The sequence below is a fragment of the Lampris incognitus genome, chromosome 17, assembly GCF_029633865.1.
Source record: "Lampris incognitus isolate fLamInc1 chromosome 17, fLamInc1.hap2, whole genome shotgun sequence".
NCBI classification, from domain to species: domain Eukaryota; kingdom Metazoa; phylum Chordata; class Actinopteri; order Lampriformes; family Lampridae; genus Lampris; species Lampris incognitus.
Genome location: NC_079227.1, coordinates 7,253,524 through 7,267,614, shown reverse-complemented (window position 1 = coordinate 7,267,614; position 14,091 = coordinate 7,253,524). Strand labels below are relative to the sequence as shown.

Genomic DNA, 14,091 nt, shown 5'->3' with positions numbered 1-14,091 from the left:
AACGCAACAAAACCTGATAATGTAATAACTTCCCGATAATGTAGTAAAAATCTGCCCCTGAGTCCATTGAAAACGCAGCAAAACCTGATAATGTAATAACTTCCCGATAATGTAATAAAAATCTGCCCTTGAGTCCATTGAAAACGCAACAAAACCTGATAATGTAATAACTTCCCGATAATGTCATAAAGTGCATTTGCATGTCCAACTTTGGCCTGTTGGTGGCGCTAGAGCTCTGGAGCTGGAGTTGCCAACACAGTATCACCACTTGGACCCATTAATAGGTGGTCTGCTGTTACATTATTACAATATTGGGGAATTATTACATGATCAGGACCTGCAAAATGAAGGCTAACCTGATCATGTAATAACCTCCTGTTAATGCAATACTTTATTACACGATCGGTAAAAAGTTTATTACATTATCGGGGACATGCACTTTATTACATTATCAGGAAGTAATTACATTATCAGGTTTTATTGAATTTTCAATGGCCTCAAGTTCCTTTTTCATGACATTATCGGGGTTATTACATTATCGGGGGGGGATTTATTACATTATCGGGGGGGATTTATTACATTATCGGGGGATTTATTACATTGTCGGGGATTTATTACATTATCGGGTTCTACAAGGGCAAAGATGGGGAACCGATCTGTAAATCCGGGAACCGATTATTAAAAAGCGGCGAGGGGAATCAGGGGCATCAGCGGTTCACCGACGCGTCGTTGCTCGGCGCGACGTTCCTCTCCGAGCGAGTTTCGGTACACGTCATCATCAGGCGACCGAAGCGGAACGTCGGGTCAGTACTAAGGACAGGAGTTGCGTGAGCTGAAGGGCTTACGGTTGTAAGAATAATGTGAACTGGGTTCACGGATAAAGGTAACTAGGGTGCAGGAGAAGATCGGGGAACCGATCGTGTGAAATGGGTTCGCAAATGAGAGTCTGCCATAGTACAGGGAAGTAATGGTAAGAGGTGATATACACAAACGGAGCGAGTCAGCGGGAAGTAGGCTGATATGGGGTGTTTATTGGCCATGCAGGTGTGCACGTGCATGGCATTTGACTCAGGATTTCTGGCTCTTTCCGACACTGAACAACAACACAACAATCTTCAGATATATACACGAGGGTTGACTTATGCAAGCGAAATAAGAGGCGATAAAATGCAACGGTGCAGAGAATATATCAGAAATGCTGAAAATAGATATTAGCAGGTTACTTATCTGCATGCCTGAGGCAGATAGACATGCGTATACGTACAATGTACAGTACAGTATGTACAAAAAAAAGGTTGAATTCATTTGACAGTGTCAAGCGTTCATTTGCGGTTGTTTTGGGGTACAGTGCTCTGTAGCGCCTCCCAGAGGGGAGGAGTCGGAACAGGTTGTGACGGGTCTGCGGTGACGTTGTTTGCCCGGTTCACGAGTCCGGGGGTGTACACGTGCTGAATGGAGGACGGGTCGGTACCAGCGATTTTCTCTGCAGGCCTAGCTGTCATTGTAGTCTGTCCCTGTCCTGTTTGGTGGTTTATGTACCGATAGTGGCCTGTAGGGGCGCTATACAGCTACTGCCTGTATGTATGTATGTGCAGAGACCTGCAAATAAAGTTCAGTTATAGAAATGGCGACCAAGTGTGTGCGTCTTCAATGATACAATTTAAAGTGAAGAAACAAAAGGGAAACCTTTATTAAGAATGAGACTAAGAGATACGTTATATATTAGTTTCACGATTAAGAAACTGCACAGAGTGGAAAAGTACAGGAGGGTACAGCCATGTGCAGTTGCAGTAAAGCCCCTTGCCGTACAAATAAAATCCACTTCACTGTTCTGTACAATAACTGAACGAACCTCCGCCCTAAACAGTGCTCAGATCCGTACTCCGGGGCAGCTGGTGGCGGTAATGCGTATTATAGGAAAGAAGAAGAAGAAGAAGAGAAATTACGTCATCATCAGGCGACTGACGTGACAAATTGCCTGCCTAGCCAGCATCCGATAGAGCAGGTAGGTCAAGTAACGTCTGTTAACGTAGAAATGTACGACTCACTTGCGTGATAATGAACAGTGTATGTCGATTAACTAAGCGACGCCTGTTTATTCAATTCATGGCATTTCGCGGATTGGATATGTTTGGCTGGAAGAGCCGCAGCTAAAAGTACCCAGCATTGTTTATGTCTGCTCTCTGAATCGTTCTGTTGATGTGCTGGGGTGGAAAGCAGAGACGGTTGGACCGAGAACCCCTCAGCCAGACGGCCACACCACAGACGCCGCGGTCAGGTAAACCTGTCAGGGCCTTCCCGCTGTGGGGCTCCCCCCCACCCGAGGGTCTCAGGCTAACAACGCTGCTGCCGTCTGTCAAGCCATTTCTTCCAACTAACTTTTATGCCAAGGCTTTTCTTGTTATGTTTTATTACTAGGAGAACCCCGCTACAATGTAGCGATTTGGTGATCCGCCCGTCTAAATCTCCCTCCTCTTCGTCCTGCCAGCTAACCGCCTTCCCCCTGCCCCTAACCCCCCCACTCAAACTCCCTCCCCCCAAATGCTCAGAATCGTCTGAAACGCCGAGAAAAGCGGTTTTTAGCCATTTTTAGAAAATGCATATTTTGCATAATTATGCATAATTGTAATTTTCTGCTATTTTTCCGGTCCTCTCTGGAACAATACCTACCACCTCCCCCCCAAAAAAAATTAGGATCATAAGTGCATTTTTGCAAAAATGCATATATTTTGCATAATGCCAAAACATTTCTAAGTCCCAGAATTTTTTTTATATAGGTGAAAAAAACCAAAGCTGCTCAGAATCACCTGAAATGCCGAGAAAAGTGGTTTTTAGCCATTTTTAGCAAAAATTCATATTTTGCATATTTATGCATAATTATGCATAATTTTAATTTTCTGGGATTTTTCCCTTACTCTCTGAGACAGTACCTACCACCTCCAAAAAGAATTAGGATCATAAGTACTTTAGTTTTCGGTCCCGCTGTCTACACTAACTAACACACACACACACACACACACACACACACACACACACACACACACACATTACGAAACTATGGGAGTAGGTTTTATCCTTTGTATTAACATGTGCCCCCCCCCCCCAATTCTGTATTGATGCTTTACGTCATTTTCAGCTCTGTTGTTGATTTTATCTCGTTTTGTAAAATGCCTTTTAACCTATTTTTGGATGTGCTTAATTATCCAATTAACCCACAATCGAGTGTTTTTTGTCAGAACCGGTGTTTACAGCGACACCTGGCGGCGAGTAATATTACAACCTCCAGTAACATCCGTATGCCCCAAGATGAATTCGAGTAAAAGAAGGTGTGGGTTATTTTAAGGACGTGTCTGTATTATTTTCCTTCTTTTCTTAAAGCTGCGTGAGTTTGTGACCGACACGTGTCCTCCGCTGTGCGGCGTGCACGCTGATGACGGCAGCCACTCGCAGCAAGGTGTTGTCTCTTTACATGAGGGTGCTTCGGGTCGCCCGGTCGTGGCAAGCCTCAACAGCCTTCCCGCAGGACACAGAGACTGAGAGAAAGTACATAGTCCAAGAGGCCCGCACGCTGTTCAGACAGAACCAGCAGGTGAAATGGCTGCCACACACACACACACACACACACACACACACACACACACACACACACACACACACAAGTAGAGTCAGTGTTTTGGCATTTTTGACTGGTCTTCTCCCTTGTTGTTTCCCTGAAGCTGACAGATCAGGAATCGATCAAACGGTGCATAGAGGAATGCGAGGCAAGGATAGAAATTGGTAAGATTGGAAAGAATTTAAAGGGTTTTTTTTTTCTCTTGACCTGAGATTGTCAGAGTTCGAAAGCTTCTCTTTTACCAAGTTTTCTCAGACAGGGTATGACCAGGAGGTCCCTGGCATAATTTGAGTGAAGTTGGTCCACAATAGGCAGCACGGTGGAACAGTGGTTAGCACGGTCGCCTCACAGCAAGAAGGTCCTGGGTTCGAGCCCCGGGGTAGTCCAACCTTGGGGGTCGTCCTCTGTGTGGAGTTTGCATGTTCTCTCCGTGTCTGCGTGGGTTTCCTCCGGGTGCTCCGGTTTCCTCCCACAGTCCAAAGACATGGAGGTCAGGTGACTCGGCCGTACTAAATTGTCCCTAGATGTGAATGTGTGTGTGTTTGGACGTGTGGGCCCTGTGTGATGGCCTGGTGGCCTGTCCAGGGTGTCTCCCCGCCTGCCGCCCAATGACTGCTGGGATAGGCTCCAGCATCCCCGCAACCCTGAGAGCAGGATAAGCGGTTTGGATGATGGATGGATGAATGGGCCACAATACATCAATTTCAGAAGTCAAACCTAGAAAAAAAGGTCCCCGTCAGAGCAAAAGGTAAACTTTAGTGCCTAAAAGAAAAAAAAATCCATAAAAAAAAGTTATATAAAAGTTGTAAAAATGTGTCGGCACGGTTAAAATGCATCGTTGCTGATCCAGGTTTTTTTTTTCATATAATTATTTGGATGTTTACTTTTCTGACAGGTCTACATTACAGGAACCCGTATCCGAGAGCTGTGAGTGAAAACCTCTCTAGTAATCATTTCCTGCGTCTTCGCAGGCTTCTCTACTGCTGATCAATTCGGCGCCGTTGTGATCTCTCAAATGTCATTGCAGACCTACCTACCACCAATGGGACTGGCAACCCAGAAAGGCCGGAAGCTGCGTGCACAGCAGCGCCTCAGGAAGCAGGCCAAGCCGGTTTACTTACAGTCGCATGACGAGACCTGACACTTGATAAACCTCATCCCTGCCAAGGCTTCATGTTACCCTGCAGAGATCAGTCACAAGCTGATCTCAAGGGTTAGGCCGACAAGACCACTCAGCCGGACATGTCTGCCACAGTATTCCTTACTTGGGGGGGGGGGGGGTATTTCTTCCAGTTCTACAGGCACATTGTAAGTATCTTTTGATATAAAAAAACCCCCACTAAGACTTTACAATTTTACAATGGTGTACATGTCACTTTCTGTTCCGTGAAGTGGTTCAGAGGAACACAGTCAGCATTGTCTGTCTTGTATTAAAAAGCACTATCAAGTAATATTGGGTTGAACTGTATTCTTTATTCCATGTAATAAATTTTTTTTTATAAACAATACGGCTCTGACTTTATATTCAGCATCCAAATAGAATTGCATAGAAAGATAGAATTGTTGAGTAGAGTGCGTCTGAGTGCAAATCCTCGCCACGAAGTTGTTTTGTGCCACCCGTAGATTAATAAGGCAACATTCGAACCAAATGAAGAAACAAATGAGACTTCTGCCTGATACCTGAGCATGGGGACTGTTCAAACTCAAGTGGGGCAACTCACCTCCCTACACACAATTACTACCCCTAACCCCAAATAGATGTACTAGGTGACGTTTTAGTGTGTCAGCATCAGAAGAAACACCCGCTAAGAAGAAACGATGGGGCCTCCGGGGGGCGTGGTGGTCTATTCCGTTGCCTACCGACACAGGGATCACCGGTTCGAGTCCCCATGTTACCTCCGGCTTCATCAAACGTCCCCGCAGACGCGGGTGGGAAGCCGGATGTGGGTTTGTGTCCTGGTCGCTGGACTAGCGCCTCCTCTGGTCGGTCAGGGCGCCTGTTCAGGGGGCAGGGGGAACTGGGGGGGTAACAGCGTGATCTTCCCACACGCTGTGTCCCCCTGGTAAAACTCCTCACTGTCAGGTGAAAAGAAGCGGCTGGTGACTCCACATGTATGGGAGGAGGCATGTGGTAGTCTGCAGCCCTCCCTGGACCGGCAGAGGGGGTGGATCAGCGACCGAGCGGGGTAATTGGCCAAGTACAACTGGGGGGGGGGGGGATCCTAAAAATCAATGAATTGGAAAAAAGAAAGATGACACTTGCTGTTGGTGTCTGGGTCATATACTGAAGTGTCAGTTGTCAGCTTTCTGTCTGTAGGAGGATGATGTGTTCAGGGTCAGTGACAGGAATGTCCCAAGATAATGGCAAAATGTAAACTAAAAGATATCCTGAGTAAATTCCCATCTTACCTGTCACTGATTCAAACGGCTCGTGTTCAGAACATTCTAGAGAGACATGAAACAGGAAGTTGAGTGCCCTCGGATGAGCGTTTCCATCATAACGAGCTTTAAGTGATAGCACGGGCCTTTCTTCTCAACTGGACAACATTCCTCTGTCACCACTTTGTTAAACCCTACCGGAGACGCTGTCACCCTGTGCACCTTTCCTGGCTTGAATCTCGGAGCTTTGACCCGGCGTGACATCGCGGATCAGAGGACAAAATATTTCCTTCCGCCATCGAAGAAAGCAGCAAAAGGTTCAGCCAAGTAAACTAGAATGTCTCAGGTCATAGTGACCGGAAATGTGAGTTCAGTAATTCAGTTGTAGTCCCCTATGAAAACCTCAGTCTTGTCTTAGACACAAGAATGTGGTGAAGAATCCAAGAGTTCGTCAGTATTCCCAGAAAGGAGTTCGTCAGTATTCCAAGAAAGGAGTTCGTCAGTATTCCCAGATAGGAGTTCGTCAGTATTCCCAGAAAGGAAATAAAAAGAGGCGTTTGCGTCATCATGAATCCTTTGGCTACAAATATAATAATATGGAGCATGTGCGCCTTGACAGAACCTCTAAAGTCTCAGTAACATTTTAAACATCCTTGGTCGGGGCATCCGGGCAGCATGGTGGTCTATTCCATTGCCTATCTACAGGGATCGCCAGTTTGAATCCAAGCCAGAGGTAACACGGGGATTCAAACTGGCGATCCCCGTGTTACCTCTGGCTTGGTCGGGCGTCCCTACAGATGCAATTGGCCGTGTCCGCGGGTGGGAAGCTGGGTGTGGGTATGTGTCCTGGTCGCTGCACTAGCGCCTCCTCTGGTTGGTCGGGGCGCCTGTTCGGGGGGAGGGGGAACTGGGGGGGGACAGTGTGAGCTTCCCACGCGCTACGTCCCCCTGGTGAAACTCCTCACTGTCAGGTGAACAGAAGCGGCTGGCAACGCCACATGTATCGGAGGAGGCATGTGGTAGTCTGCAGCCCTCCCCGGATCGGCAGAGGAGGTGGAGCAGTGACCGGGTGACCGGGATGGCTCGGAAGAGTGGAGTAATTGGCTGGATACAATTGGGGAGAAAAAAAAAATCCTTGGTCCAACCAGTTAGCAAGTCTTCTTACAGGTGCCTGTGTAACTTGTACATACAAAGACAAGTACATGTACTTGGCAAACGTATTTAATAGTTAGCATGAATGACCAAAACAGCCGCTGGCCTCCTGCTCATGCCTAGTCATCCAGCTGGCAGAGGCACGCCACGCCCCGGTTGATCCAGTGCTTCTGCGGCTGGTCTGAGGGCAGCTCGATGGGCAGGACGTAGTTGGTGGAGTGGCCCGTGGTGGACAGGGTTCCTCGGCGGGCGCTGGTTTTGTAAACGGGACACACGTAGATGTTTTGGTGCTTGAACTTGGCTGTCTCTCCCGGCTTGAGCCAGATGATGGGCAGAGGGTCGAAGAGGATCTTCGGAAGGGACTCGCCGATGACCATCCTCTCCCTGTCCCAGCGCGCCCCCTCCATGAAGAGACCCCTAACATAGGCCCCGTCGTCTGGCTTCTCATCCATATGGGTCTCCTGTTTGGTCACCTGGAAACAACCAACAAAAAAAAAAAAACCCCACTGAAAAAAGCCCCTCTGACTGTGGATACGACATACTGATGAAGAGGAGGAACAATCAGCAGTTCACTTGCCTCAAACTCAAAGCCAACGTAGTCGATGGGGATGGTGTACTTCCTCGCAAAGTTCTGAGACACTCCGGTGAGGAAGGACTGCGTGAAGTAGAAGCCAGAGAGCCAGAAGACTGTGGGCGGGCCGTGGTCTGTCCACTCCTGTCACATGAAGATATTCAGCCGCATAAATAAGTTGTTATCAGCATAACCAAAGCAGAGGCAGTATCACCCATCCTATTCATACACTTTCTACAATGCTGCTTTGGCAATCACATCCTTCCATATTGTGTTATGTATGTGTGCTACACTTGAAGTTCAGCTGAACTTTCCCTCACTGCAGATCTGGGCAGAACTACTACATCTAGACTACATATCAACCCAGATACTTAAAGTACTGGAGGTACTTGAAGATGGATTCTTTTCTTCTTCTTTTTTTTTTGGATCCCCCCCCCCTTTCCCCCCCAAATTGTACCCGTCCAATTACCCCACTCTTCCAAGCCATCCCGGTCCCTGCTCCACCCCCTCTGCTGATCCGGGGAGGACTGCAGACTACCACATGTCTCCTCCGATACATGTGGAGCCGCCAGCCGTTTCTTTTCACCGGACAGTGAGGAGTTTCACCAGGGGGACATAGCGCGTGGGAGGATCACGCTATTCCCCCCCAGTTCCCCCTCCCCCCCAAACAGGCGCCCCAACCGACCAGAGGAGGCACTAGTACAGCGACCAGGACACATACCCACATCTGGCTTCCCACCCGCAAACACAGCCAACTGTGTCTGTAGGGACGCCCGACCAAGCCGGAGGTAACATGGGGATTCGAACCAGCGATCCCCGTGTTGGTAGGCAACGGAATAGACCGCCACGCCACCCGAAGACCCTTTGAAGACATAGATTCTAAAATGATGCTTGAACAGCCACAAAAGTGGCCCCATAACTCCCACGTTTTGTTGAGTAGCACCTTCTGTTTCTCCACCTATTCACGATATGTGACTATTGTGTGTATATATCCAAAGGAATTGAATCAAGTGCGACTGGACTTGGTATATAGCCGTGATGAAGCCTCTTGGATGAGAGGCGAAACTTCTTCACTGATATATACCAAGTCCAGTTGCACTTGATTCAATTCCTTTGGATAACCATGACCTGGATGAATGAGAACATTCACAGACATGTGTGTATATACTTTTAAGTGTGTACCTCCTCCTACTCCTTTTCAACATATAACAAATAATGTGATGCATACGGAGATCTCTTCGCTGAGTTTGATGTGTGGCTTTGTTGATCATTTGGCTCACCTGTATGTTATATCCTGCTTATTTACATGTTGGAAATAAATCATCATTCGTTCACATGTTTGGCTGCTGATGTTTCATCGAAGGTATTTCTCACCTGCAGGAAGTGAAGCCTGGCCAGGAGATCAGCCACGTAGCTCCCCAGCGGTTTGAGGGAGGGGTAGGATTTGGCAGCCCACATGGTGGGCACCTTTCCCACCAGCATGCTGTCGAAGACCTCCTCCAGCTCGGCTGACATCACCACCTGACCCTTCAGCGCCTTACGGGTGTTAACCAGGCTGACACGTAACACCTCAGTCAACCTGACACGAGAGTGTGTATGTGTGTTGGAAATATTTAAAAAGCTTTAAAATATTGCAAAACATATTCCACATTTGCTTGCGGTGGAGAAGTTTATCAAGGTCATGCAGGTAAAGAGATTATGTAAAAATGGGCAACTGAAAAATGTGTTTTTCAAGTTTTCAAACTACTTCTTTTTAATCATTTTTCTCTTTACGGTTTTTGAGGACAAGTTGCTGCCAGCAGCAGGTGTTTTATTGTTAAAAGCAGCTGAGTGGAAGTGGAATTGTAATTAATTTGCATTTGAATACTTTCAATAATTTGATTAAAGTGTAAAAGTAAATTTCTGGGTGGAAACATGCCATGCGACGTAGGTCTTCCACGATGGGTGGTGTTCCCAGTGGCATGCAGTTATCAATACCTGTATTTTTATTTTTGTTGTTGTTTTTTTCCCCCTTTTTCTCCCCAATTGTACCCGGCCAATTACCCCACTCTTCCGAGCCGCTGCTCCACCCCCTCTGCCGATCCGGGGAGGGCTACAGACTACCACATGTCTCCTCCCATACATGTGGAGTCACCAGCCGCTTCCTTTCACCTGACAGTGAGGAGTTTCACCAGGGGGTCGTAGCACGTGGGAGGATCACGCTATTCCCCCCAGTCCCCCCCCCCGAACAGGCGTCTCGACCGATCAGAGGAGGTGCTAGTGCAGCGACCAGGACACACACCCACATCCGGATTCCCACCTGCAGACACAGCCAATTGCATGTGTAGGGACGCCCGACCAAGCCGGAGGTAACATGGGGATTTGAACCGGCGATCCCTGTGTTGGTAGGCAATGGACTAGACCGCTACACTACCCGGGCGCCCCTGAATTTTTTTTCTTACCAAATGAAAGCGTATATATTTGCTCCAGCAAGTCTGCCTGGCAACTAGGATAAGTTGATAAGCCAGGTGACGACAGACTTGCTGTCACCGTCTGCCCAGTCATGTTGCTTGCTGGTATCAAACCTCAACACAACATCAGACCAATTATATCACACACATGCAAAGGCGTTTCCAAACTATATGAGTCATTAAGCAACTAGGCATCATATGATAATGGCGGATTTGTATACGGGAGAATGATGATTCTGTTTGTTGGTAACAGGCAGTAATACCGGTTATCAACTGTGTTAAAGGGTGGCAAGACCTGTGCGCAAATGGCACCAACCATACAAGTGTGGTGTCTTTTATAGCAGCAATTGATACGGATGTGGATCAATGACTGTGAGTCATTTCTGCCCTCGGGTTGTGTCATAACTGTGCAGTTTGGATAACTGAGATGATTCAATAACAAATTGTATCTGCCAATTGTATCCACTTGTATCCACTCCCTTAACACTCTTATCTTCACGTATGTTGTTGTTACCTGTTAAAGCGGATGAGCTCCTGCCTCAGGACAGTGTTCATGGATTCCTCGTACATGACCGGGTATCTATCCATCACCATCTGCATGTCGAAGTCTCCTGGCAGTTTTGACAGGATGTCTTCGGCCAAATCATCCACAACTTCCTGTCAGACAAGAAGCATTCAATGTCCATCAACTGCCAGGATATGCTGTTTTCAGGAATCAGCGACATTTTTTTTTTTGTGTCCACAGCAGGGCGACACAAAAGATGAAAACACACATCCCAAATTTCCCAAAAACGACACCACCAAAAACATACAAAACAAAGAACAAAGCAACAAAAAAAAAAAAACAAAAAAAAAATCATACAGTTAACAACACAGTCCAAAAATTCCACTGTCCAGAGAACGAACGCCAGCCAGGATGACTGTCAGAACTGCCGGTCTGCATGGGCTAGCAGTTAGCTTAGCCTGCCCCGCTTCTACGTCCTGTCAGACCGCCCTTGGTGCTACCTCCTCGGGTGCAGCTCTTGCAGGGCTGTGGTCCCTGGGCCCACTGGATGCAGCAGACCAGGCTCCCCCAGCTGATCCAATGCACACTCACCCAGCCAGACACCTTTGACACACCTCCCCACTCCGCACGATGACACCAAAAAGACAGTCAACGCTAGGTGAGGCCGCCACCAGACCGCCCTCGGTGTTATCGGAACTGCCGGTCTGCATGGGCTAGCAGTTAGCTTAGCCTGCCCTGCTTCCACGTCCTGTCAGACCACCCTTGGTGTTACCTCTTCGGGTGCAGCTCCGGTCAGGGCCATGGTGCCTGGGCCCACGCAGCAGACCAAGCTCTCCCAGCCGATCCAGCACCAGCTCTCCCAGCCATCAAATGAACACAAAACAAACTTAGATGCAGACATGGAAAAAGACACTGCGTGGACGGTACTGGGTGAGACCACTGAAAACGCGAATTCACGCCCCCATCTTCCCACACCGGAAGCGGGTGTTTTGAGTTTTGAGCTCCAGAGAGCTGATAGGCCAATTCATCGCTCCTAAAGACCAGTTTCCCTCTGACTATCCTCTTTCATTACTGTTAACCTGGGGAGATTTGGCCCCGCCTCCAGACTGCCTGGGCAGAGTCAGCAGCACGCCATCAACCAGCTGATTGGTCTCTTGATTGTCCTTGGTGATGTCAGCGTTGCTATGGAGTCCAAAGACACTAGGGTCTGCACTGATTGGTAGACTGCGAATGTAGTCAACATAGGTCTAGGATTTAACACACACACACACACACACACACACACACACACACACACACACACACACACACACACACAGGAAGTTTTATCAAAAGTGAAAACCATAAAACAGATGTCATACAGATGCTTTGTCACCATATCAAACAAATGCTGTACGGCAACAGATGATAATGACAGATGTGGTCATTTTCGGAGGAGGAAACGGGGTTCCAGCAGTACCTGGTAGGGGCCATGAGGAGGGACATAATACAAGTCTCCTTCACACAGGCAGTAACGCTCCTGCTCTATCAGCTCCCGGCTGTAGAAGATGGACAGCAGGGAGAGCAGCAGACGCCTGTCCTTGTCATCTGTCACCCTGCCACCGTAATTACACTCACCTGACACAAGACAAACAAACACAAAGGCATACTGATTAGAAGGTTGACTGGTTGAGTGATTGAATTTTGATTGTTCTAATATTGTCTTCAAGAAGGACATTTTTCAGGACCGGTGAATATAACACAGAACAAAGTGGAAAGAGCCCAAAACACAGCAAAATACTCTAAATATATGTAAGATATGAGAGATCATAAGGAAATTACAGGTTACTGTGGTGAAATTGATTAAACTGCCTTGTAAAAGCTTTACGTCATGCTGATACTTTTATTTTGATTTAAGAAATGTTCACAATTTTATTGCTTGGTGGTCTCTGAGGATATTCTCTTTTTCATTAGCCTACCCTCCACAGGGAGGTCAGAGACCAGGGTCAGCTACGGAACAGAAGCCTTGGAGATGATGGGAATTCAACCTCGGGCTTGGTACCCTTCAGCGGGGCAGACAAACGACAACAAGCGGACTCAAACCTGAGTCCTCCAGCAGAAGGGGCATCTTATTTTTCAATATGCTCCCAGTGCTGCCTTCACATCAAGGTCCGGCTTTTCAAAGTCTGGATTTGTTTGTATCCCTGATTGTTTCACCTGTCAGGTATGTGAGGGCCTCCAATGGAATCTCGTCATACTCCTCCAGGAACATCTGGATCTGCCTCATGCTGATCCTAAGGTCCGACTCACTGAACTCATAGGGGATGTTCCAACCTGAGCAAAAGATAGACAGCATAAAGAGAACAGCACCGCAGCTCTGCAACCATAAGCTTAAGAGATAACCCAACACAAAGGCAGAATTACCGAATGAAGGTAAGTGGGATGTGAAAAGGTTTCAGAACCATGTCCAAAATTGGAAAAAAAAACTGACACCACATTCAAATGCCCCAATGTAAAGACAGGTTTTGTTTTCACAGATTATCGGGATCCTAAGACCCAACAAACCAATAAGCAAACTACTCAATAAAGGAGAGGGAAACGTTTCACTAAGTGTTAAAAAAAGATAAAAACAAACTTATAAGCCATATTTCATTGCCCCATCATAAGATGACACACCCAATTGAGGGTTTATCTGACATGAGAGACAAGGAGCAGACAAGGTCAAAAGAGCGTCACATTTCGCACCCAAAGGTCCGAAGTTTCTCCTCTCCTGCACTAGAGCATGGAAGCAGGTGAGACCAAACAGCAGCTTCTGCCAGATGACCTGCTTCCTGGAGCTGCAGAAGAATGCTGGGTCTGAGATTGGGTCGCTCAGGTACGAGCGCAGCAGGTTGGCTCTCATTCCTTTGGGGGGCTCATTGGTCATCTTCACCCCATTCTGCAGGATGCTGACTGGGAACATGTCGGACGGGTAACTGGTCAACCACAACCTGCAGCCAGGAGGTAGGGTCTGAATCACCTTGTACCTGTACTTCCTACAAGTCATCTAATTAGCGTAACGATCATGGTATGTTTTCTAAAATGACGATGCTGACCTGAAGTTGGGATGCGTGTTTTCAGGGGTGATGGTCTCCTCACAGATCCTCTCCAGCATGGGCATCCAGCTGGTGGCCAGGTGACAATTCTGCAGCACCACCCAGGTACCTTCTTTGATGGCTTGGTCTATCATCCGGGCCGCTATGGGCCCCTGGCCCTGCCCTAGAGAGATTGTCTGGGTCTTACTGCCCCCCATTTTCAGGTCATCAGCAAATTTGAGCAGACCTGAAAAAATATAAATCAGAATGAAAACCAGAATCTGTTTTATTTTCCAAGTAAGCTCTCATTATACTAGGAATCTGAAGTCCAAGTGTTTTACAGCTATTACCACACATTTACAAAGAGA

At 47.4% G+C, this 14,091-nt stretch overlaps 2 protein-coding genes across 2 annotated transcripts in view; one reads left to right on the top strand and one right to left on the bottom strand.

Annotated features, from left to right (window-relative positions):
* Positions 1-1,981: 1,981 nt before the first annotated feature.
* On the top strand, positions 1,982-5,810 carry lyrm1 (LYR motif containing 1). The gene is made up of 5 exons (XM_056297516.1): positions 1,982-2,278; positions 3,379-3,589; positions 3,717-3,777; positions 4,509-4,540; positions 4,641-5,810. Exons 2-5 carry the CDS (start codon positions 3,431-3,433, stop codon positions 4,752-4,754), a joined length of 366 nt encoding a protein of 121 aa, XP_056153491.1. The 5' UTR covers positions 1,982-2,278; positions 3,379-3,430; the 3' UTR covers positions 4,755-5,810.
* A 1,346-nt stretch (positions 5,811-7,156) lies between these two features.
* Positions 7,157-14,091, bottom strand: part of dnah3 (dynein axonemal heavy chain 3) — a 56,947-nt gene continuing 50,012 nt past the window's right edge. Inside the window, 9 exon segments of the mRNA XM_056296665.1 lie at positions 7,157-7,617; positions 7,722-7,859; positions 9,090-9,294; positions 10,680-10,822; positions 11,750-11,917; positions 12,130-12,287; positions 12,867-12,983; positions 13,395-13,639; positions 13,745-13,970. Of these exon segments, the coding sequence (XP_056152640.1) occupies positions 7,264-7,617; positions 7,722-7,859; positions 9,090-9,294; positions 10,680-10,822; positions 11,750-11,917; positions 12,130-12,287; positions 12,867-12,983; positions 13,395-13,639; positions 13,745-13,970 (1,754 nt within the window). The 3' untranslated portion in view covers positions 7,157-7,263.